This window comes from Mesoplodon densirostris, chromosome 6 (genome assembly GCF_025265405.1).
Source record: "Mesoplodon densirostris isolate mMesDen1 chromosome 6, mMesDen1 primary haplotype, whole genome shotgun sequence".
NCBI classification, from domain to species: Eukaryota; Metazoa; Chordata; class Mammalia; order Artiodactyla; family Ziphiidae; genus Mesoplodon; species Mesoplodon densirostris.
The window spans coordinates 2132486-2152214 of record NC_082666.1 but is presented as its reverse complement, the minus strand read 5'-3'; the positions used below and the strand labels follow the sequence as shown (position 1 = coordinate 2152214).

Sequence of the window (19729 nt, the reverse complement as noted above, 5' to 3'; positions counted from 1 at the left end):
CTGTCCCAAACTTTTAGCCCAAAATGCCCAACACTGGCTGAAGAAGAGAATTTTTTTATTATTATTATTTTTATGTACAGAAAAATCAATAGTGTACACTTAGCCCAGTTTGGTGGCCAGTTCTTTGGCCTTTGCTTTTTCCAGCTTGGCGATGCGAGCCACTGATTTGGGACCCAGGATGTTGCCTCCCCAGTGACGGCGTATCTGTAACAAGAAGACAGGCGGTCAGCTTGGCGGGTCATTTCACGCACTTCTATTGGGTTGTTCCAAGTTGATGGGCAAATACAACTGCTCAGAAAGGGCCGAGCGCCAGGCAGTTTCTGACTAAAGACGCAGCTTATCAAAAGACAGTGTTCTGTGGGAGTGTGCTACCTACCTCATCATATCTGTCGTTGTAATTGGTCCTGATGGCTTCCACCAGCTTAGCCAGAGCACCTTTGTCTTCCCTAACAAGGCAGAGGGAAAAATGTGGGTCACTGGCCTCTCAGTTACCCTTCCAGAAAGCAGCAGCAACTTCCTTTTTAGCTCCAACACAAACCTTCTGCCTCAGATGACAACATGACAACATGGTTTATTCAGGTGAAGAAATTCATAACCATCATCGGCAAAGGTTCAGAAAAAAGTTTTTTTTTTTTTTTTTGCGGTACGCGGGCCTCTGTTGCAGCCTCTCCCATTGTGGAGCACAGGCTCCGGACGTGCAGGCTCAGCGGCCATGGCTCACGGGCCCAGCCGCTCCGAGGTATGTGGGATCCTCCCGGACCAGGGCATGAACCCGCGTCCCCGGCATCAGCAGGCGGACTCTCAACCACTGCGCCACCAGGGAAGCCCGAAAAAAGTATTCTTTTAAGGTTGGTCTTTAAGATCCCGAGAAATTAAGCAAACTTCGGGGTGGGGGTGGGGGGTGGGGAAGGTTGTCCCCTAGTGATTTCTGGGAATTCTGGGCTACACTGCACACTTACGAGTTGACTTGTGTGAAGGCCACCGTGGTGCAGGTCTTCCTGTGGACCAGACGCCCCAGCCTGGCCTTGCCCTTGATGATGCAGTAGGGAACCCCCATCTTACGGCACAGGGCGGGCAGGAAGACCACCAGCTGGAAGACAGCATTAGCTCTAGAGAGTATCTCGAGCAAAAGCAGTAACTTAAAAGCTAACGTGGTGGCAACTGCTCAGGGTTAAAAAGCTCCTGCACTTGTACTTCAAGGTTTAATTCAGTGAGAGTGTCACATCATTGCAATAGCCACGAGGTGGATCCCGTGTCAGGACTTCCTTGGACGGAAAGCTGACAGTCCTCACCACCCTGCCACGGCCTCTACCAGGCCGAGTATTTAGCTTTGAGCTATCTTCCTGGTACAAACAAGGACCCAACCAACCTAAGTCCAGCAGTCAATGCTTGAGAACAAGTCACACATACCTCAATGGGATCCACGTCATGTGCGATTACCACCAGCTGAGCCTTCTTGTTCTCCACCAAGGTGGTGACAGTATTAACCCCTAGAACATACAATCAGTCTGCATGGCAGAGGGGTGGGGCTGCTGGGCACGAAAGCACTTGTACCGGGGGCCCCGCTATGACTCAGGGTTAAAAAGCTCGGATTTTACTCTTCACAGTGATTCCAGGTGAAGAAATTCATGCATCATCGCCAAGAGCCTGCCCCACCACTCACCCTCTTCAAGGAGGGGCCCACTCACCTGCTCGGAGGACAGGTGGCCTCTTGGTGGGGACATCCCCCTTGCCCGCAGCTTTCTTCTCCGCTCGGGCCAGCAACCTCTGCTTCTTCTCTTGCTTTGTCTCTGGTCTGTACTTGTGGGCCAGCTTAAGCAGCTGAGTAGCTGAAAAAAGACCGCCAGTTCAGGTCCCCACAGTTTAAAAGATTACATCACTTAACCCTAACGAATGCTAGGTCACTGTCCTGAATACAAGTGCAGTTCAACAGATCTCAGATCATATACGTCATCTCTTCAGTATATCACGTTCTGGAAACTAGACAAGGAATCCTAAGTTTTAATAAACTAACGTACTGAAAACACCCACTGCCCCTTTACAGGCCTCGGCACTACCAGTGTCCGAGTAACGGTGGCAACCATGCCCAAGAAATCCCTTCCCCGTGTTGCTTTTCTGCCACAGCACCTCACCTGTTTGGCGGTCCAGGGCCTGGGTGAACTGGTTAATTGCGGGAGGCACTTTCAGCCGCTTATAGAGGATGGCCCTTTGCCGCTGCAGGCGGATGTAGCGGGGCCATTTGACAAAGCGAGTGAGGTCCCTTTTGGGCTGGATGTCCTGTCCTGAGAAGTAAAGGGCAACACCGTGAGGCTCAAACTCCTTGTCCAGTTCGTGTTTAGGGCCACTCAGAAGGGCGGAGGTGCATCAGCGATCTCGGTGCTTTAAAATGGCATCCCCACCTCTCAGGCAGCGAACATTCTTCAGCATCACCTGCACACAAACACCTAGGACCACAGGGGACACTAGCGACACCCCTCCTCACTCGACAAGCAGCCAAGGCGTAGGTCAGTACCGCAGTCCCATCGCCTCTGCTCTGGCGGAGCGAGTTTCGTGACGGCCAAGCTGAATCCCGAAGGCCGGTATCTGGGCTCCACCCGGCCACACGCTCAGACAGCGCGGCCACGAAGGATGCGCAGTCACTGCCCCCGCTCACAGGGAGAGATTAAGCACCGCGCCGGGTTACAGCTAGAAAGCGGCAGAAACGCGAGAACCCCAATCCAAGCAGCCTCGACTCCAAACTCACTGAATTCTAACCAGGCCAAGACACAGCCTTCTGTTCAATCAGCTGCTTTTCCTCGTTGGGGGACCATTTAAGCAGCCGTTTCCGACCTTCCCCATCTTTCACTCACCAATGCCAAAATTCTTGGGCCTTTTCTCGAACAAGGGGTTGACCACCTTCTTGGCCTCCTGCTTCTTCACCACAGCAGGGGCCGGCGCCACCTTCTTGCCCTTGGCCTTCTTTCCCTTCGGCTGGGCAAAAAAAAAAAAAAAACACACCCAGTTCAACCGCTGCCTCCCCAACAGTCTCTCTCAAGAGAGGTGGGTCCCGAGCCGGCCCCAAGCATCCCCGTGAGCAAATCGGGCCCCAGCCGCGGGCGCCGCGAGCCCGGCGACCGCTCCCCGCTCGTGCATCAGCGATCTTGGTGGTTAGGGACGTCCTCACCATCACTCAGATAGCAAATATTCTTTCACATCATCTGCACGAGCCTCGACAGCCCCGCGGCCCCTTTCGGAGTCCGGCGGGCTCCAAACAGCAGAGGCAGACATACTGAGAACCCCCTGCCCAAGACCCCAGGCGGCCCCCGGGACGGAAGAGCCCCCGGGGCGCTGCAGCGCCTCGGCCCCGTCAGCCTCGAGCCCCGCATGGCGGCGCTGCGCTCCCCAGATCCTCCTCCTCCCCCGGCCCGGCTGCCGAAGAGTCTATGCGGCCCCAGTGCCTCTAGACGAGGCCCCGCGGGGCTCCTCTCGCGCTGGGCGGTGGAGGGATCCCTGCGCGGTCACGCCTCGAGAAGGATGGCAGCGGATAGAGCCCGGAGCCGAAAGCCAGCATCGGGGGGACCAAGGGCACTCACCATCTTGAACGGTTGGCGGAGAAAGAAAGGAAAAGGAATTGTGGGTAATATGTATGCGACCTCAGAGATCGCGAGAACTGAAGCCTGCGCGGGATTTCGGATTTAAAGCGACAGAACTTTCTCCCGCCCGGCGGGCTGTGCCTAGAGCCGGACGACGGGTCTGAGCTGCTGGAAAGGGGTGTGGAGAGGCGCCGGGGAGCCGGGACTTCTCCGGGGGGGCGCGCGCTCGTCCCCAGCCCGCCCTGGCCAGGTACCCTCCGGTCCCCGGCTCTGCGAACCAGGTGTGGGCGTTGGGGCGGCGTGGCGGCGGTGGCGGCGATCTTCTCGTGCGATTGACTCCAAAGTGGCTTAAAAACCGCGAGTTCGGTCGGGGGACCACCTGGACCGGAGCACGCGCAGCCCGGAGGCACCTGGCGCGGGGCGGGAGGGTGGTCCCAGCAGAGACACCGGAGTGCAGGAGCCCAGAGGTCTCGTGGGGCGGCCCCCGGGGGTCCCGGCGTGGAGACGAGGGCGGCGGATTGGGGGTGAAGGCCAAGTGCGTTTGGAGGAGGTAGGGGTAGGATCCGAGCGGCTCCTCGGGTGAGGAGTAGGGCAGAAGTGCTGGCGGGGAAGCGGCTGGCCAGGGCAGGTGGGGGACGTGCGTGGGCCGGGCCTCTGAGAAGGCTGCGCCGGAGCCCATCAGGGTGTCGTCGGGGTTCCGGGGAAGGGGCGCGGGCCGGAGGAGACGCCGCAGTGCACTGTGTGCGGATGCTTGGACGAGTGTGTTTGGCAGAAAGGGAATCCCCGGAGAGCTGCGGGTCCTGCCGAGGCGGGGGCCTGGAGGGTGGGAGGCTGGGGTTCGCTCGCTCACACCAGACTCTGGGTCCTAGGTGCCCCCTGCCGTGCTTGAGGCCCCGCCATGGCCCAGCAGAGAGCCCTGCCGCAAAGCAAGGAGACGCTGTTGCAGTCTTACAACAAGCGGCTCAAGGATGACGTCAAGTCCATCATGGACAACTTCACCGAGATCATCAAGACCGCCAAGGTGGGTGGGGGCCGCCGGTCTGCTGCCCCTTCTGAGACCAAGGGAAGTAGCAGGGTCTAGAGACTGTGGACAGTGGTGCGCGGAGCCAGGGTGTCCGCTTTCAACAGCACCCACTCAACATGGCTGCTCCAGGCCAGGTGATGGCGATACACCAGGGAACACTTGTCCCCGTGGGGAAAACATCTGGGAGAGCCACAAGGGGATTGACAATAACAAACAGGTCAACAGGTAAATAAACTGGCCAATTACAGGTCCTGGTGAGGCAGTTGTAGGGGACTTCAGTCACATTGCCAGGATCCAATGTCCAGCATCACTTACTAGCAGCAAGGGCTTGAATGGGGTCTTGACTTCTCAATGCCTCAGTTTCCCCTGCATCGTAGGGTCCTTGTGATGACTGGAGGAGTTTATCTGTGTGAAGCGGTTGCCGTGGGCACTACCGCGAGCGCACGCGGTCAGAGAGAGAAGCTGGGGAAGGCCTCCCAGGTGGGTAGAGTGGTCAGTGTCTGGTTCCGGTCAGGCAAGCCCGCTGACCGGATTGGGGCAGGATCTCTGCATGACCGCTGCAGACCTGTAAGGCTTGTTTGAGCATTGAGAGTGACGATGAAAGCTAGAGTTTATTTAGTGCTCACCACGTGTCAGGCCGAGCCGAGAGGGCCCTTTGTGTCCCGTCCCATTTAATCTTCACAAGAACTCTACGGGGCAGGTACCATTGTTCTCCTCTCCCTCTTCACAGGGGGAAACTGAGGCTCAGAAGGCTTAGCAACCTGCCCAAAGTCATTCTGCTAGTAACTGGCAGGGCTAGGATTTGATCCCAGGAAGTCTGGCTCCTAACCGCTTAGGGTGCCCTGACCCCTGCCCGGACCCTGGCCTGATGGGTGGGTTGGGACAGTTAGCAGCCTAACAGGCTACAGGCGGGGCAGGACTCCTGGCTCTGCCATTTACTGCCTGAGACACCTTGAGTGTGCTCAGGTCTGTCCCAGCCTCAGGTTTACCCACCTGTAAACCAGGGATGGCGGTCCAGGCTTCTGTGAGTTTCCTAAGATGACAGTCAAGTGCTTAATACAGTGCCTGGCACCCAGGAAGTACTCGGTAAATGGTCACTTAAAAAAATACATTGTCGTTTTATTGATCCATTTAGCAGGTCAGTGAGCGCCTGAGCTAGGGATGCAGCCTGTGCTGAACAGGACTCCATTCCCCAAAAAAGACAGGATCAACACCTCCCCACACCTGGCACAGCGGCTGGTGTACTTAGGTACCCACTGGTCCTGGTGAAGGTGCCTGTCATCTCCTTAGAATAGAGCTAGAGGGGGTGACGGTGCACGCGGCCTGAGGTCTGGTTGGCAGCGCCCGGTGCGCAGAGGGCACGATAGGCCACCGGGTGTGGTGAGTGCGGTCATGCCGCCACTGCCAGGTGCCTGAGGGCCGGGGCGCCTGCCCATTCTAGGCTTTCTTGTTTGCCCTCCAGATTGAGGACGAGACGCAGGTGTCGAGGGCCACTCAGGGCGAGCAGGATAATTACGAGATGCACGTGCGAGCCGCCAACATCGTGAGTCACCAGGTGGAGGGGACAGCCCGGGCTCCAGGAACCTTGTGGTCCCCACTGGGGTTCCCTGGGTGGGGGGCAAACCACTTCTCAGGAGACTCCGCTCGAGAGGAGGGCTGTCCACGGCAGCCGCGTAAGGGGCTGGCAGGTAGCCGGCCACGGCCGTCCTGTGGAGTGCTGGGCGGTGGTTAGAAAGAGGTCACCCCTTCCTCGCTGAAGATTCTTTATAAGTGCGGGAAGCAAATGGCCAGATGAAACGGGACGTGCATTTTGATCCCTTTCGATGTCACAGAACGAGCAGGGCAACCAAGGATTTCCATAGGTCTGTGCCCCCGGATGAAAAGGCGCAGGACGAGGTCCTAAAGGAATCCCCCCCCCCAGCTGACAGATGTGCTGCTGCCGAGGAAGGCAGGGCAGGAGGTTGAATGGGATGGTAGTTTGATCTGGGGTCCGAGGTTTTGAGAAGCAGAACGTGTGCTTGAATAACACGTGAGATTGGCGATCAAAGCAGCAGGAGCAGAAGGCAGAGGCCAGGGGCGTGTGGGGCCTGGGAGGCGGACGGCACCTGCCTTGGTGCCAGGGACCCTGCCCCCCCCACCCCCCCCGTAGCTTACGCTCTAGTTCCCTCACTTCTCACAGGGACCCTATGTTCGTGCCGTGGCCCCACTTTGCAGGTGAGGCAGCTGAGGCCACTGCTTACCCAGCGTCAGGCACGCGGAGGCAGGCTGTCCCTCACCGTGCTGCCCCGTCCCCATCATCGCAGGTCCGAGCCGGCGAGTCCCTGATGAAGCTGGTGTCCGACCTCAAGCAGTTCCTCATCCTCAACGACTTCCCGTCGGTGAATGAGGCCATCGACCAGCGCAACCAGCAGCTGCGAGCTCTGCAGGAGGAGTGTGACCGGAAGCTCACCACCCTGCGGGACGAGGTCTCCATAGACCTCTACGAGCTGGAGGAGGAGTGTTACTCGTCCAGGTACAAATAGGGCTGGACCCCGCGCGGAGCGGACCTGTGGACCTGGGCCCGGCCAGCAGGGGTGGCCCAGCCCCACCTGGCAGCCCGAAGGTCCTGTTTTTCCAAATCCTTCCCGGTCTTGGCAACAGAGCCCTTTGCCTGGGTTTCAGAGGAGACCTCATGGTCAGAGCGTTTGATCTACAGACAACCTACGCCGTCTACCGGGGCCTGGGCATCAGGATGAAAATCACAGAACCTCAAGGGTTGGGAGCACCAAGCCAGCATTTCTGTCTGGGGGCTTGTCTGTCCCTCTTAGCTGTCTAAGCAATACCTAAACATTCCAGCCAAGGTGGGGCTAGCTCTCTTGGCCACCCATGGCTCATGTCCAGGACTCCAGTGCTTGCCCAGGGATGCAGTTCCATATGGGTGTCACTGAATACCCACCGTGTGTGTCAGGGGTGGGGGCTTCTGGGAAGGAGGAGAAAACCCAAGCAGAGGATGGCCTTGAAAGCCAGGCCTGGGAACTTGGACCCCTGAGCCCCCATTCAGCTCAGCCTTGTTCACAGACCACAGCCCTCCTACATGCCAGGCCCATGCTGAGCCCCAGGGATACAGCAGGAGCAAGACCTGTCACCCCAGCCCTCGTGTGGCCACTTAGAATCCTGAGACCTGAGGCGGTTTGAGCTGGAGGGGCCCTGAGAAATCAGAGTCCAGGTGTAATTTACATTTGGGGAAACTGAGGCTGGAGAGACCCCACATCTCCGTCCCCATTAGCTTGGAAAGATCGAGCCTCGGTCCAGCAGACATGGAGTCCACACCCCCTCTCACCCTTGCCTGACAAATGTGTCCTTCCTGTCATGGATTTTCAGTGCTCCTTTCTGTCCCGTGGCGGCCATGCTGGGGCCACAGACGCCCAGAGCCAGTGGTCTGGGGCTTGGTTTCACTGCGCTGGACTCAGTGCCACCCCTCATGGTCCCCGCCCATCTTGGCCTTTGTGGGAAGGGACGGAGTGTCACTGCCCAGAGGGAGTGGTCTAGCCTCTTCCAGAGGGTCCTGGGGCCTTCTCTAGTCCCTGATACCCACGGCCCAGCAGACATGCGGCGGGTGCCTCCTACATACCAGGCCTTCGGAGAAGGGTCCCAAGAGAGGGGTCCCTGGGGGGTTTCAGACCCTGCTGGGGACCTTGCTCACAGCCCTGCTTGTCCCCTGTGTCCCTGTGTTTGTCCCCCTGCTGCCCCCAAGGGCCAGGCCCCTGGACTGAGCAGCTGCAGGCCAGCAATGCAGCCCTGCCTCTTGAGGCTGAGGGCCAGAGGGGCAGGGCTGCAGGGGAAGCCAGGGGGCCTGAGAGCCAGGCTCCTCGCGTCCTGGCTCTGGGCCCGGCAGTCTCTGGTTCACCCAGAGGGGTTTCTGGTCCGGCCTGGGGTCCCTTCCCGCTGTTCCCGGCGCCTCGAGAGGCTGAGTTCCTCTCTCGTCTGTAAACGCCTGTAAGTGGCTGGGGCTCGGCTGAGGCTGGGCCCGCGGGCTGTCAGCCCCTCCCTGCTCGGCCCCCAACCCCGGCCACCAGCGCTCAGCCCGTGCCCCGTCCTCCGTGTGCGCCCCGGCTGCCTGCACCCCCATCTCCACGCTCGCTCCCCTGCTTTCTGCTCACGATTTGCTCTTTCTCGGCCTCTTGCCCTCCACTCTCCCTGAGACTCCGCTCCGTGTCCAGGATGGTTTCTGAGACTGAACGCTGACTGCAGGAGCAAGGGCGGGAGCGAGAGGCAGGGCGGGAGTCGGGAGAAAGCCAGCGAGACAAGGGTGGGGACGGGACACCCTCCAGTCGCCCCCTTGACCACCTTCGCGGGCCGTGCCCTTCACCTGCGTCCTCGCCCTGAGAGGCCGGCCCCGCTGCCCCCATAGTAGAGACGGGAGGCTGAGTCCAAGGGGCCGGGGGCCTGTCTGAGGTCACACACACCACCACGGCCTCTGCTCCTAACGGCCGCCCCATTCAGGCTGAGTCCCAGCCAGGGCCGGACCCAGAAGGACGACAGGCTCTCTGCCCTCAGGGGCCTTGCAGAGTGTCGGGACCGAGGAGGCCACGGCGAGCTCTGGACGCTGGTTCCTGCAGCTGGTGGGAGCGTGTGGTGGGCTGTCAGCTCCTTGCGGGAGGGAGGCAGCTGGAGCCAGGACAGGAGGTGGCGGCAGGGACGAGGAATGCCACTTGGCAGGAGGGACACCGGTTGGTCAGTGGAAGGGACCAGCCGAGGTCACAGCCTGCTGGTGGCTGGTCCCAGAAGGCTCCCTTTCGGATTCTCCGGAGGACCCGGAAGCAGGGGCAGCTGCCCGCGCCTCGCCCTCGGCCAGGCCGCTTGACGGAGGGGCCAGCACCGAGGAGAGGAGGGGAAGGCAGGCCTGGGGTGTGGTCTGTGTTTCCTTAACTCTGCTTCTGTCTCGCTTTCCCTCCCTGGCTTCCCTCACTTCCTGCTCCTGTCTCTCCCTGGGTTTCTGGTGGTGGAAAAGCTCAAGTCTTTGCGAAGCTAATGATCTGCCTCTGTGTGAAGCTTACTGGAGGCTGGACCTCGACACAGACTCCGCTGACGGCCTCTCAGTCCCTCTGCCGGCGTCCCCGGAGCCCAGTGCTGGCCCCCTGCAGGCTGCAGTCCCTGCCCACTCCCACGCCAGTGGCCCCGGCCCCACGGAGCACGCCTGAGCCTCCCAGGGCCCCTCTCCCCAGGCCCCTAGACCTTAGGAATGAAATCCAGTGCTCCCCTCTGGGCCCACCACAGCCTCAACTCCCTTCAGCCTTGGGGCCCACTTGGGGAGCCGCCGTGGCCTCTTTGGAACCGCGTCAGCCCAGGGACAGCCCACCTAGGAGTGTTGGGGGAAAGCAGTACCCCCAGCCATGCCGGGGTGGCCCATCCTTTCTCTTGTCGTCACCTCTTATTTGCTACCTTCCTGGCTGGCTGGCTGGCAGAAGTTTCCAGGATAGTTTGTCCCATTGAGGACCTAACGGCGGGGCAGGGAGGATGCCCAGCCTTGGGAGACCTGACCTGAGTGTGGTGTTTACAGTGGGGGATGCAAGTGCTCAGAGTGGCCAGTACTAGCCAAGGCCAGGCCCCCATGCAGAGCTCTGCCCGCTACCTTGCCCTGCGCTAGCTGACTGCCCCTGCAGGGCTGTGGGGAAAGGGGGCTGCCCACTCTTGCAGAAGTCAGGTAGGGTCCTTCCTAATTCCGCTGCTGCACACATTTTGGTTATTTTTGTAGTGAGACTGTTGAATAAAACCAGCTCCACCCTTTTGCTTTGGTTGGTTCCTTTTCTTGCTCAGCCCCAATCAGTTTTGGACCACCCTCGGTCTCCGTGGCCGTCGGCAAACAGCCCCTGGGCTCTGCCTGGACAACACTGGGCTCCAGGTCAGCCTTCTCCCCACGGGGGCTCTGGGCAAGCAGGGGCTTTGTCAGCTTGGAGTCATGGCTGCATTTCCATTGCCTAGAAAGAGCTGTCTAGGACCTAGAAGGGCCCTAATGTTTGGTGAATGCGTGAAAAGCTGCCATTATTGCATATCACGTGGCCTAGGCGGCGTGCCTCTGGTTGCACCCCCAGTCGGTGCTCGTTATTGGCATCTCGTGGTGGGGGGCGACCACAGGCTTGGAAAGGGTTGTAGTGCTGTGCTCATGGTCATGGAGCTGGGAAGTGAAGTGGGAGGTCCCGGACTCAACCCAGGTGGAACGCTAGGCCCAGTGCCTGGAGCCAGGCTCACCTGAGAAGCGGGGGGCGGGTGTCACCCCAGAAGAGCCGGGACATCAATCCCAAGCCCTGTCACCGGCGTGCTTTATCTCCTTCCTAGAGGGAGATCACCGTCCCAGTGTACGGAGGACATGACAGCCCACGACCCGCCACGTCACTCTGAATTTATTACCAGTCACCACTGAAACATAAACTTGATGAGGACACTGCTGTGTGTTTTCTTCGCCGCTTGTACCCCGGGGCCTTGGAACCTGCCCGGCGCGCAGTCCTTTCTGAACGAACGCGGTCTCGCCAGCTTCCACTTGGGGTCTGAGCTCCCAGAGGACTGAGTTACTGCCGATCTGTTCCTGTCGCCCCTACGGTACCGAGCACCTACAGTGCGCCGGGCGTGGTCCCCGCCCCCGCCCCATAATGCTCTGCGCCCCGCCCCCCCGCCCCTCTTCCGGTGGAGCCACCTGGTTAATCGATCGTCGCGCGTTGGCTGCTCGGCGCTCGGCCGGCCGCGCCTGCCCACGTGCTGGTTCCCGGCGAGCGCAGCGGAAGGGGAGAGGGTAGCGCCAGCCGGGGTCAGTGTATGTGTCTGGGGCTGCCGGTGCCGGCGCGGGACGTTGCACCCCGGCTCTCCTCCCCGCGAGTAGGACCCCGGAGCGAGCCTTGCCCGACCCCCGAACCTCCAGCCATGGCTTCTCTGCTCGCGAAGGACGCCTACCTGCAGAGTCTGGCCAAGAAGATCTGCTCCCAGCCCAGCCCCGAGCCACAGAAGCGCAAGTCGGGTAAAGCTCAGCCCCCCGCCGGGACTGGGAGGGCTTCAGGAGGGGGCGCCTCTCCACCCCCCCAGCGTCCCCACTCCCCTCCGCGGCGGAGGTCAGTGTGTGCCCCACACCGCACCTGAGTAGCCTTCAGGTGGAGTAGACACGTAGATGCGTGAAACAAGCGTGTGAAATACTAGAGGGAAGTATTGTAAGGGATGCTTAAAGGCAATGCCATTTCCCTTGCTCGTTGGGGGCATCCGTCTGGGAGTCTGAGGGATTCAGCTGTGCGCCCTCCGGGCTGGAAGCTCGGCCGGGGTTTGGAGGAGGTGACCCCGTGGAATGGTTGCTCTGCCGTGGGGCATCGTGAACAGACTTAGCCAGCTCTCCACGCTGGGTGGGAAGACAGGTATGAGTGATGATGAAAAAATTACTTTTTCAGCACATTACTATGGGCCTGGTGGTGGTGTGGGGAGAAGGAAGAAATGGCTCCTGTTAAAGGGAGTTTACACGGCAGTGGTGACAAGGGCCCCCTCAGGAGGCAGATACACAAGTAGGTGAAACAGACAATAACTGGCCTGTCCTGGCGCAGAGGAGGGGAGAGTGGAAACGTCTGCCATGGACCTACCAGAGGGAAAACGACCTTTTCTTTTTATACAAGGAAAATATGTTCATCGTAGAAACATGAAGTCAAGTGAATTTTTTTTTTTTTTTTTTTTTTGCGGTACGCGGGCCTCTCACTGTTGTGGCCTCTCCCGTTGCGGAGCACAGGCTCCGGACGCACAGCCCCAGCGGCCAGGGCTCACGGGCCCAGCCGCTCCGCGGCATGTGGGATTTTCCCGGACCGGGGCACGAACCCGTGTCCCCTGCATCGGCAGGCGGACTCTCAACCACTGCGCCACCAGGGAAGCCCCTCAAGTGAATTTTTTCATCACTCAGTTACTAGTTAGATTTGTGTCTTTCTAAAACTTTTTCTGAGTATTTCTCACTGAAACAATTTGGCTCCTACTTTGTGTACTCAATTCTCACTTTCCTTTTAGAATGTAAACATTTTCTGCCCCCCCCCCCACACACACACTTGTGGGATCTTAGGTCCCCGACCACGGATTGAACCCCGGCCCTCGGCATTGAGAGCGCGGAGTGCTTAGCCAGTGGACCGTCAGAGCTACTCCCCCTCAACCTGTTAGAGTGAAAGCCGGCGCCGTTGTCGTTTGTTCGTACGTCATAGTTTGTTTTGTGGCAGTGCCGTCACTGTCATTGTAGATGGATATTTAGGTTTTCCTAGTTTTTCACTCAAAAAAGGATGTGATGATGAACATCCTGAGGCCACATCTTTCTGCATACCCAGAAGGAGTTCTCACAAGCAGACTGCTGGGTCAGCGTGTGGATGTTTTTCAGGGTTTTGATGAGTGTGGCGAGTCTGCTTTCTAGGAAGTTTGTGGTTCTGCGCTCAACAGATGAGGGTCTCCGTATCCCCCGTCCTGACTGGCTTTTGGCATTCTTCTAGGACCAAAGCCTTTGCAAGACCTGCCTACCTGTTGAATGGGTCACAGGGATTGGGGTGGCAGCCTTTTCTCATTTTGTGTTTCAGCTGGCAAAACTCAAGTCTCAGAAGCTGCTGGGCCCCCCAAAAAGAAGAGGAAGAGAGCACAGAAGAAATCCCGGGAGCGGAAGGAGAATGCTGCTGAACCCAAGGCCCAGGCCCCTGCGGAGAAGTCTCAAGCCAGGACGCCAGTGGCAGCCAAGGAGAAGGAGGATGAGGCCTCCAGCTCCACTGGGGCCCCTGCGGGTGAGGAGGGTGGGCAGGGTCGACTGGGATCTGGGACAGATACAAAAGTGGTCCTCTCTGGTCGTACCGGCATGATCAGATAGTGTGAGACTTCCCGAAGAACGCGTTTTCAGAGGACAGATCATGGGGCTCCTGTGGGTGGATGGGAATCTCAGGAAGTGCACAGTAGTTCCAGGCCACATAGTAACTGGGATGGCGAGAGGCAAGACCATGTCCCACTGAGGTCCTAGAGCAGCTTGACTTGAAGAGCTTTATTGCCCTCACGTCTCTGAAGTAGTGTTGTGACAGCTGCCTTTGGGTCTGGGGGTCACTGCAGAAGTTAGAAGAAGTGGGAGATGGGTTTGGGCCGCACTTCATGAGGACGTCCTGTCCTGGAGGCCAATCCAGCTTGAAGAGGTAGGGTAGAATTTACTGGAACTGACCTGCAGATCCACGAGTGGTCACTGGAGGGGGCCAGTGTATGGAGACTCAGGCTTCGAAGCTGGGCCCTTGGGGAGGGCACAGGAAGGTCGGGGGGTGGGGGAGTCTCCTTTTGGTCCTCTTGACTGCTTCTTTGCAGATGGCCTGGCCAGTGAGCCTGGCTCTTTATTTGCCTTGGACGTTCTGCGGCAGCGCCTGCATGAGAAGATCTGGGAGGCGCGGGGCCAGGTAGGTGGAGGAGACCTCTGGGTGCTGTGGCGGTTTCCACACCTGCCTGGAGAGGAGACGCCCAGGTGCTTGCTGAGGTCGGCCCCAGCTCTGCCAGCTGTTATGGGGCTGACAGGGCAGGTGTGGGGGGGGCTCAGCCCCTGTTCCCGCCCCTGCAGCGGGTGCTGCCAGGGCCTCGACAGCTCTGTTCGGCAAGAGGTCAGGTGTAGTTCTTGTCATCTTGGGGAGCTCGGTCCCCAGGGTCCCCCTCCTGCTGGCCATGCTGAGCTTCTGGCTCTTCTGTCCTGCGGCCTTGGAGAGAGGCTCAGCCTCTTCCCTCAGGGAAAGCTGCCTTTGCTAACACACCCACACTGGGCGACAATTCCTGCACGTTTGTCCGTCTAAATGCACGACGGCCCTGTGAGGTAAGCCAGGGCCTGAGATGAGGTGACCAGCCCGAGGTGACAGCCATGGGACGCTCCAGGGCCTCAGCCAGCCTCAGCGCGGATGGCATCGCCACCCCCACCCCCGTTTTCCTGGGGCCCTCCCCCAAGCCTCCTGCTGTGTGGGGACAGGCCCGAGGGCCCTGCCTTCCTGCCGTGGTCCAGAGCGCTCTTGTCTGCCCCGCAGGGGTCGGAATCGTGCGGTGGTCTGCACAGGTGCAGTGGTCTGAGCCAACGCCAAGATCTGGGTGGTGGCCTTGGCTAAGCCCCCTATCCTTGTCTCTGAAATGATGGAGGACCACATGTCCCTTATTGGGTCACTGGGGAGACTTAGAGGCACCATGTTTGGGAAGTGCCCTAGTATGGTAGATGCCTGGGATCCGGAAGGCATGGTTCTCGTGGGGTCCCCTTGTCCTTGTTTTGGGTGCACTTTGGGTGCCAGGTCCCCTCCGGGTGGAACGCTGCACGTAGCGGGCCCTTTTTCCTGCCCTGATTCCATGTGCCAGGCCGGGGGCCCCGCGGTTGGGAGGACCTCAAGAGTGAGCGCCTGCTTGCGCCGCAGGGCAGCGCCAAGGAGTTGTCTCCCGCCGCTTTGGAGAAGAGACGCCGGAGGAAGCAGGAGCGCGACCGGAAGAAGAGGAAGCGCAGGGAAATGAGAGCGAAGGAGAAGGCGGCCGAGGCCCTCGAGGGGGCGCAGGCCGCCGAGCCGCCTCCCGAGGCGCCGCATGAGGAGGCGCAGGCCCGGCCGGGGCTGCTGTTCAATAAGGTGAGACCCGTGCGGCCGGCGGGCGGGCCCCGGGCAGGCGGGCAGCGGCGCTCGGCTCACATCGCCCTCTTCCCCGGAGGTGGAGGTGAGTGAGGAGGAGCCGGGCAGCAAGGCCCAGCGCAGGAAGGAGAAGAGGCAGAGGCTGAAGGGGAACCTGACGCCGCTGACGGGCAGGAACTACCGGCAGCTGCTGGAGCGCCTGCAGGCGCGGCAGGCCCGGCTGGAGGAGCTGCGGGACCAGGACGCGGGCCAGGCCCGGGAGCTCGAGGCCAAGATGCAGTGGACCAACCTGCTGTACAAGGCCGAGGGCGTGAAGATCCGCGACGACGAGCGCCTGCTGCAGGAGGCCCTGAAGCGCAAGGAGAAGCGGCGGGCGCAGCGGCAGCGTGCGTGGGAGAAGCGCACGGCGCACGTGCTGGGGAAGATGCAGCAGCGGCAGGACAGGCGGCGGCAGAACCTGCGCAGGAAGAAGGCGGCCCGGGCCGAGCGGCGCCTGGAGAAGGCCCGCAGGAAGGGCCGCATCCTGCCCCAGGACCTGGAGCGGGCCGGCCTGGCCTGAGGGTCCCGGCGGAGAGCGGACGCCGCCGCGTGCTTGAGAGCCTTCGGATCTGGGGGAGGGGCGACCCACACCCGGGCTCCAGGCTCCTCTTGTGAGGCCGGAACGCTCCCTGAAAGTTGCGGGGTGGGGGGCGAGGGAGCGGCGAGGAGGGAGGGGGCGTCTTGGGGGGGCTTCCCTGGCGCCCTCTTCCTCCCCCGTGTTCACAGGAGCGGGAACTGCTGTGTCTGCCCCAAACTCACTTGGGAAGGACAAAACCCAGCCGGCTCCTGTGGCCTGCGTTGGAGTGGAGTTGACGGGCTCAGTAACTGGGAGACGGCGGGGCCGTCCTCAGGCTGCCTGGAATTGAGTTATTCGAAGTTAATTTCTAAGGTGGGTGAAACCTAGAATTTAAGGTAACATGCACATTAAAAATCCTAAGGTCACCACTAAAAGAAACAGTGACCTAGCAGGAAGAACAGGGGAGTGGGGTGGACAGTTATCGATCTAGGGGGAGGCAGGAGAGGAAGAGTAAAACCTAGAACCGAGCGAGGCCAATGGAGGGTGCACAGTCAGAGGCACAGTTAAGTCCAAGCCCGCAGGCAGCCAGGATGAATGCACGGGACAAAACTCAATGAATTTTACGGTATGTGGATTATATTTCAATAAAACTGTTAATAAAATTCTTTTGACTAAACTCCAGTTAAGAAACAGATGGTAACCAAAAGGAAGCTGGTGTGGTTGTATTTATAAGATGAAGACTTGAAGGTAAAAGGCACTAGTAGGTAAAAAAGTCACCACATAATGAAAGGGGTGCAGATTACCTGGAAGGTAGAACAGTCCTGCACCAGGAACAGCTTCACATCTGCCAGCAGAAACGGACCCACTACACGGAGAAATCAGTTCACAAGCCAAAGTGGGAGATTTTTAACATCTCCGGTAGGAATTGATACACCAAGCAGACAAAATCAGATGCATAGGGAAGGTTTCAACGAGAGCATTTGTAAGCTTGATCTGACGGACACACACAGAACAGTGTATCTAAAAACAGTGTGTACTGGGACTTCCCTGGTAGTCCGGTGGTTAGGACTCTGTGCTTCCAATGCAGGGGGTGTGGGTTTGATCCCTGGTCAGGGAACTAAGATCCCACATGCCTCGGGATGCAGCAAAAAATTTTAAAAAAACAACAAAAAACAGTATGTACCTCAAGCACACGTGGAATCGTGTTGAAAACTGACCACCTCCTAGTCCATAAAGCAAGTCATATTTCAAAGCGTCGGCATCGTATCTGGCCGTAGAAAAATTTAAAAACTTCAGAGGTAATTGTTAAAGTTTCCTGTTTGGAAGTTTAAAAACACACTTCTAAATTACCTGTGAGTCAAAGAGTAATGATCCCTAGTGGATGTTAGAGAACGTTTAGGACTGAAAGGTAATGAAAGTGCTGAGCGTTAAAATTTGTGGGCCACAGCTAAGGCAGTGCCAAAAGCCCTTGATAGCCTTAAAAGTGTGCTTATGCGTATCTGTTCTTGGTTATACATCTTAGGAGGTGATTGCATCGTGCAGCACAACCTCCTGCCATCTTGCTTGACCAAACACCTCATTCCAGGATCCTGTTGTCCCACTCTCTCTGCACCCAGCAGGTACTCCCGAATTATTGTCCGTGTGTTGCAGTCAGAGTTGGGAGAGCATAAATCCCCTGTGGAAATCGCAGGAGCATCTCAGAAGGCCTGGTGGACGTGCATCATCGGGTGCCCCCCCTCTTCCCCTGAAGCCTGCAAGTCCAGGAAGCTTGCCCCCCGACCTGGAGTGCTGCTGTGTCCCCAGGTTCATGTAGCTGGTGTGCAGGGCGAGCAGGTGGTGCATTTTGGTGGCAGGTGGCATCAGAAACACCCCATTTCTAGAAGCAGCACTGGACAATAGGAGATACAGGGCAGAAAGGGTGAGGAAATACAGAGAATTCTCCACCTGGTGGGAGACAGAGCCTATATCCAAGTTTAAACATTGAAAATGCTCCAGCCTCCCTGGGCTTGGCCACTCATGTCCCTCCCTGGCCCAGGGCTGGGAGCTGAGGATGCACAGAAGCAAGGACACGCTGCCCATGATTTTGGTGGCAACCGAAGCATCTCATGGCCAGAGGCAATAGTGGACGATGGACTAGGGACAACAGGGCAGAAGAGGTTGAGAACATTACAGAATGAGTCTAGGAGGCCCGATGCACACCTCTTGGGTGTCGTGCGCCTCAAGTGCAGAAGATGAAATGTGGAGTCATGGGAGGAAACTTCCAAGGGCCTGACGTCAAAATTTTCAGACCCAAACGGCAAGAGTCTCCAAGTCAGAAGGTCCCCCTCCTGTTGCATATAGTGAATCGGATGGAAATAGCCGTAACCAGGACACGTGCTCAGGAACCAGGGTTCACCAGGAACTGGGGTTCCAGCAGTCCTGCAAGGCCAGGGTAGTCTTGTGCCACTGGCCCCTTTGGGTGAGGCTGGGAAGCAGGCTCCCAGTCACCCTTTCCTTCTACTTAGGGGCTCCAGAAGTTGAACTAACACATGGTTAGAAATTCAGTGAGGGACTACATGCAGCTGAATAGCTCAAGTGAAGCCTCTGTTCACCAGACCTGCGTCGGAGTGCAGAGGGCAGAGAGAGAGCTGTCTCCAGACCCCACGTGGGTTGGCCTACCCAGTTCATTGCACTAGCCTGACAACTGTGGGAACCTCGCGTACGTGGCCTGTGGAAGTAAGATGCTCCCTGCTGCCCTCAGGTCCCAGGATCTGCACTGGCCGAAGAGCACGGTTCTACCTCTGCATCTCCCGTGGCATTCCATCCAGCCTTCAGGGAAGGGCCACCACGGTGCTTCTCTACTCTGCTCACAGTGCTTTTCCTAGTACCTCCGCAAAGGATGAGTCTTCCGTACCCTCCCCAGACCATCTGTCGGGTGGATGAGCGGGTAACATTGTTAAGACCTTCCAACAAGCCTGCCTCGCTCCAGGTAGACAGTAGCCTAGAGGAAAGGGAGTTCTTAACTCTGCGTCATTCCAAGGGATTTCTGGAAGGTTCACTTACCTCAGCATGGGCCACTGTGGGTTCCAGGTTTTGGTCAAGCAGCAAAGGAAATGATCGGATCCTTTCCAGCTCCCTAGCTAGCTCACTGAGTCCTGCTTATGGGTGGAGCCCCCTCTGCAACTGCACCCCGCCTTTCTTGGCCAAGCACTTCTAGAATCAACTCCCATATACTTCCCTGATTTTTTTCCAATGTAAAACAGCAGATACTTGTTCATTGAGTCAAAGCTTCTGAGTTGGACTTTGTAACTGGCCACTTGGGACTTGCTGAGACCCGACTGTACTTACCAGTCTAGAGACAAGGTGAGATGGGGGTGAGTTTGAGGAGACGGGCTTCTCCTTGGAGGTAACTTCCTCAGATAAGAGTCTTCAAGTGAGGCACAGCCTTATCAGCCAAGGGCGGAGGGACTGCTTTCTCAAAGTAAGCCTTGGTGAGGTTGGGTATTCAGGGTACCTGAGGCATCCAACGTTGCCCAAATACCCCCATTTCAATTCTGAGGACTGATCAGTACTCCAGCTTTTCCATGAGAGATGTGGTAAGGTTGTGAATTCACCTGTTGGTAGGATTTGCTGATGGGCTAGCTAAAACTTGGGTTTTCAGGTAACTCAATCTTGCAGCTGAAGACCATATGAGAGGTTTTTCGACAGAGTAACAGAAAGTCCCTGATTCTCAGTCCATGTCTTAAGCTAAAAATTGAGGACTTTGAGCCTATCCCTGTCTTTCTGTTGACTACCCAGCACTGTTAAAGGAGCCACCACACCCTGCAGTCCTGGAGTTTCTCAAGCCTTTCTCATTTTTCAAGGTGGTGTTCAGCTAGTCTCTCAAAGTCTTGCCTTCAAAAGATATTTGTCTCAGGTGATCACATCTTCAGATAAGTTGTTTTGCAGCTGTGTGCCAATATATCCAGGGTCCCATCCCCTGGTACTAACCAAATTTCTACTACCCTCA

The 19729-nt window shown here is 58.1% G+C and overlaps 3 protein-coding genes and 5 non-coding genes across 10 annotated transcripts; 2 read left to right on the top strand and 6 right to left on the bottom strand.

The window, feature by feature from the left end:
* Window positions 1-38: 38 nt before the first annotated feature.
* On the bottom strand, window positions 39-3637 carry RPL7A (ribosomal protein L7a). The gene is made up of 8 exons (XM_060101545.1): window positions 3573-3637; window positions 2850-2970; window positions 2133-2282; window positions 1689-1829; window positions 1411-1490; window positions 960-1090; window positions 377-446; window positions 39-204 (listed from the first exon to the last, which is right to left on the bottom strand). Exons 1-8 carry the CDS (start codon window positions 3573-3575, stop codon window positions 100-102), a joined length of 801 nt encoding a protein of 266 aa, XP_059957528.1. The 5' UTR covers window positions 3576-3637; the 3' UTR covers window positions 39-99.
* LOC132492887 (small nucleolar RNA SNORD36) lies at window positions 541-608 on the bottom strand. Its single transcript, XR_009532934.1, has one exon. It is a non-coding gene; the product is annotated as a small nucleolar RNA SNORD36 (small nucleolar RNA).
* On the bottom strand, window positions 1161-1233 carry LOC132492886 (small nucleolar RNA SNORD36). Its single transcript, XR_009532933.1, has one exon. It is a non-coding gene; the product is annotated as a small nucleolar RNA SNORD36 (small nucleolar RNA).
* Window positions 1568-1642, bottom strand: LOC132492885 (small nucleolar RNA SNORD36). Its single transcript, XR_009532932.1, has one exon. It is a non-coding gene; the product is annotated as a small nucleolar RNA SNORD36 (small nucleolar RNA).
* Window positions 2361-2435, bottom strand: LOC132492819 (small nucleolar RNA SNORD24). The gene has a single exon (XR_009532876.1). It is a non-coding gene; the product is annotated as a small nucleolar RNA SNORD24 (small nucleolar RNA).
* LOC132492818 (small nucleolar RNA SNORD24) lies at window positions 3128-3202 on the bottom strand. Its single transcript, XR_009532875.1, has one exon. It is a non-coding gene; the product is annotated as a small nucleolar RNA SNORD24 (small nucleolar RNA).
* A 33-nt stretch (window positions 3638-3670) lies between the features above and the next one.
* MED22 (mediator complex subunit 22) lies at window positions 3671-10363 on the top strand. 3 transcript variants are annotated; one of them, XM_060101549.1, is made up of 5 exons: window positions 3671-3822; window positions 4442-4593; window positions 6059-6139; window positions 6900-7108; window positions 9587-10363. In XM_060101549.1, the coding sequence occupies exons 2-5, from the start codon at window positions 4471-4473 to the stop codon at window positions 9774-9776; spliced, it is 603 nt and encodes a 200-aa protein (XP_059957532.1). In that variant the 5' UTR covers window positions 3671-3822; window positions 4442-4470; the 3' UTR covers window positions 9777-10363. The 3 variants fall into 3 exon arrangements, with proteins under 3 accessions (XP_059957532.1, XP_059957533.1, XP_059957534.1); XM_060101550.1 differs by having other exon boundaries at window positions 3671-3853; XM_060101551.1 differs by lacking the exon at window positions 3671-3822 and adding an exon at window positions 3876-4122.
* A 919-nt stretch (window positions 10364-11282) lies between these two features.
* Window positions 11283-16417, top strand: SURF6 (surfeit 6). The gene is made up of 5 exons (XM_060101538.1): window positions 11283-11584; window positions 13152-13349; window positions 13909-13997; window positions 14982-15185; window positions 15265-16417. Exons 1-5 carry the CDS (start codon window positions 11386-11388, stop codon window positions 15742-15744), a joined length of 1170 nt encoding a protein of 389 aa, XP_059957521.1. The 5' UTR covers window positions 11283-11385; the 3' UTR covers window positions 15745-16417.
* The last annotated feature ends 3312 nt before the right edge of the window (window positions 16418-19729 follow it).

Excerpts from the sequence above, each read along its gene's own strand:
- SURF6 (XM_060101538.1), top strand. The coding sequence starts at position 11,386 with ATGTGTCTGGGGCTGCCGGTGCCGGCGCGGGACGTTGCACCCCGGCTC. Across the intron at positions 13,998-14,981 it reads TCTGGGAGGCGCGGGGCCAG|GGCAGCGCCAAGGAGTTGTC; the intron begins GTAGGTGGAGGA and ends CTTGCGCCGCAG. Across the intron at positions 15,186-15,264 it reads CGGGGCTGCTGTTCAATAAG|GTGGAGGTGAGTGAGGAGGA; the intron begins GTGAGACCCGTG and ends TCTTCCCCGGAG.
- RPL7A (XM_060101545.1), bottom strand. Across the intron at positions 1,830-2,132 it reads GGCCCTGGACCGCCAAACAG|CTACTCAGCTGCTTAAGCTG; the intron begins GTGAGGTGCTGT and ends GTCTTTTTTCAG. Across the intron at positions 1,091-1,410 it reads ATGACGTGGATCCCATTGAG|CTGGTGGTCTTCCTGCCCGC; the intron begins GTATGTGTGACT and ends GCTGTCTTCCAG.
- MED22 (XM_060101549.1), top strand. The coding sequence starts at position 4,471 with ATGGCCCAGCAGAGAGCCCTGCCGCAAAGCAAGGAGACGCTGTTGCAG. Across the intron at positions 4,594-6,058 it reads AGATCATCAAGACCGCCAAG|ATTGAGGACGAGACGCAGGT; the intron begins GTGGGTGGGGGC and ends TTTGCCCTCCAG. Across the intron at positions 6,140-6,899 it reads ACGTGCGAGCCGCCAACATC|GTCCGAGCCGGCGAGTCCCT; the intron begins GTGAGTCACCAG and ends CCATCATCGCAG.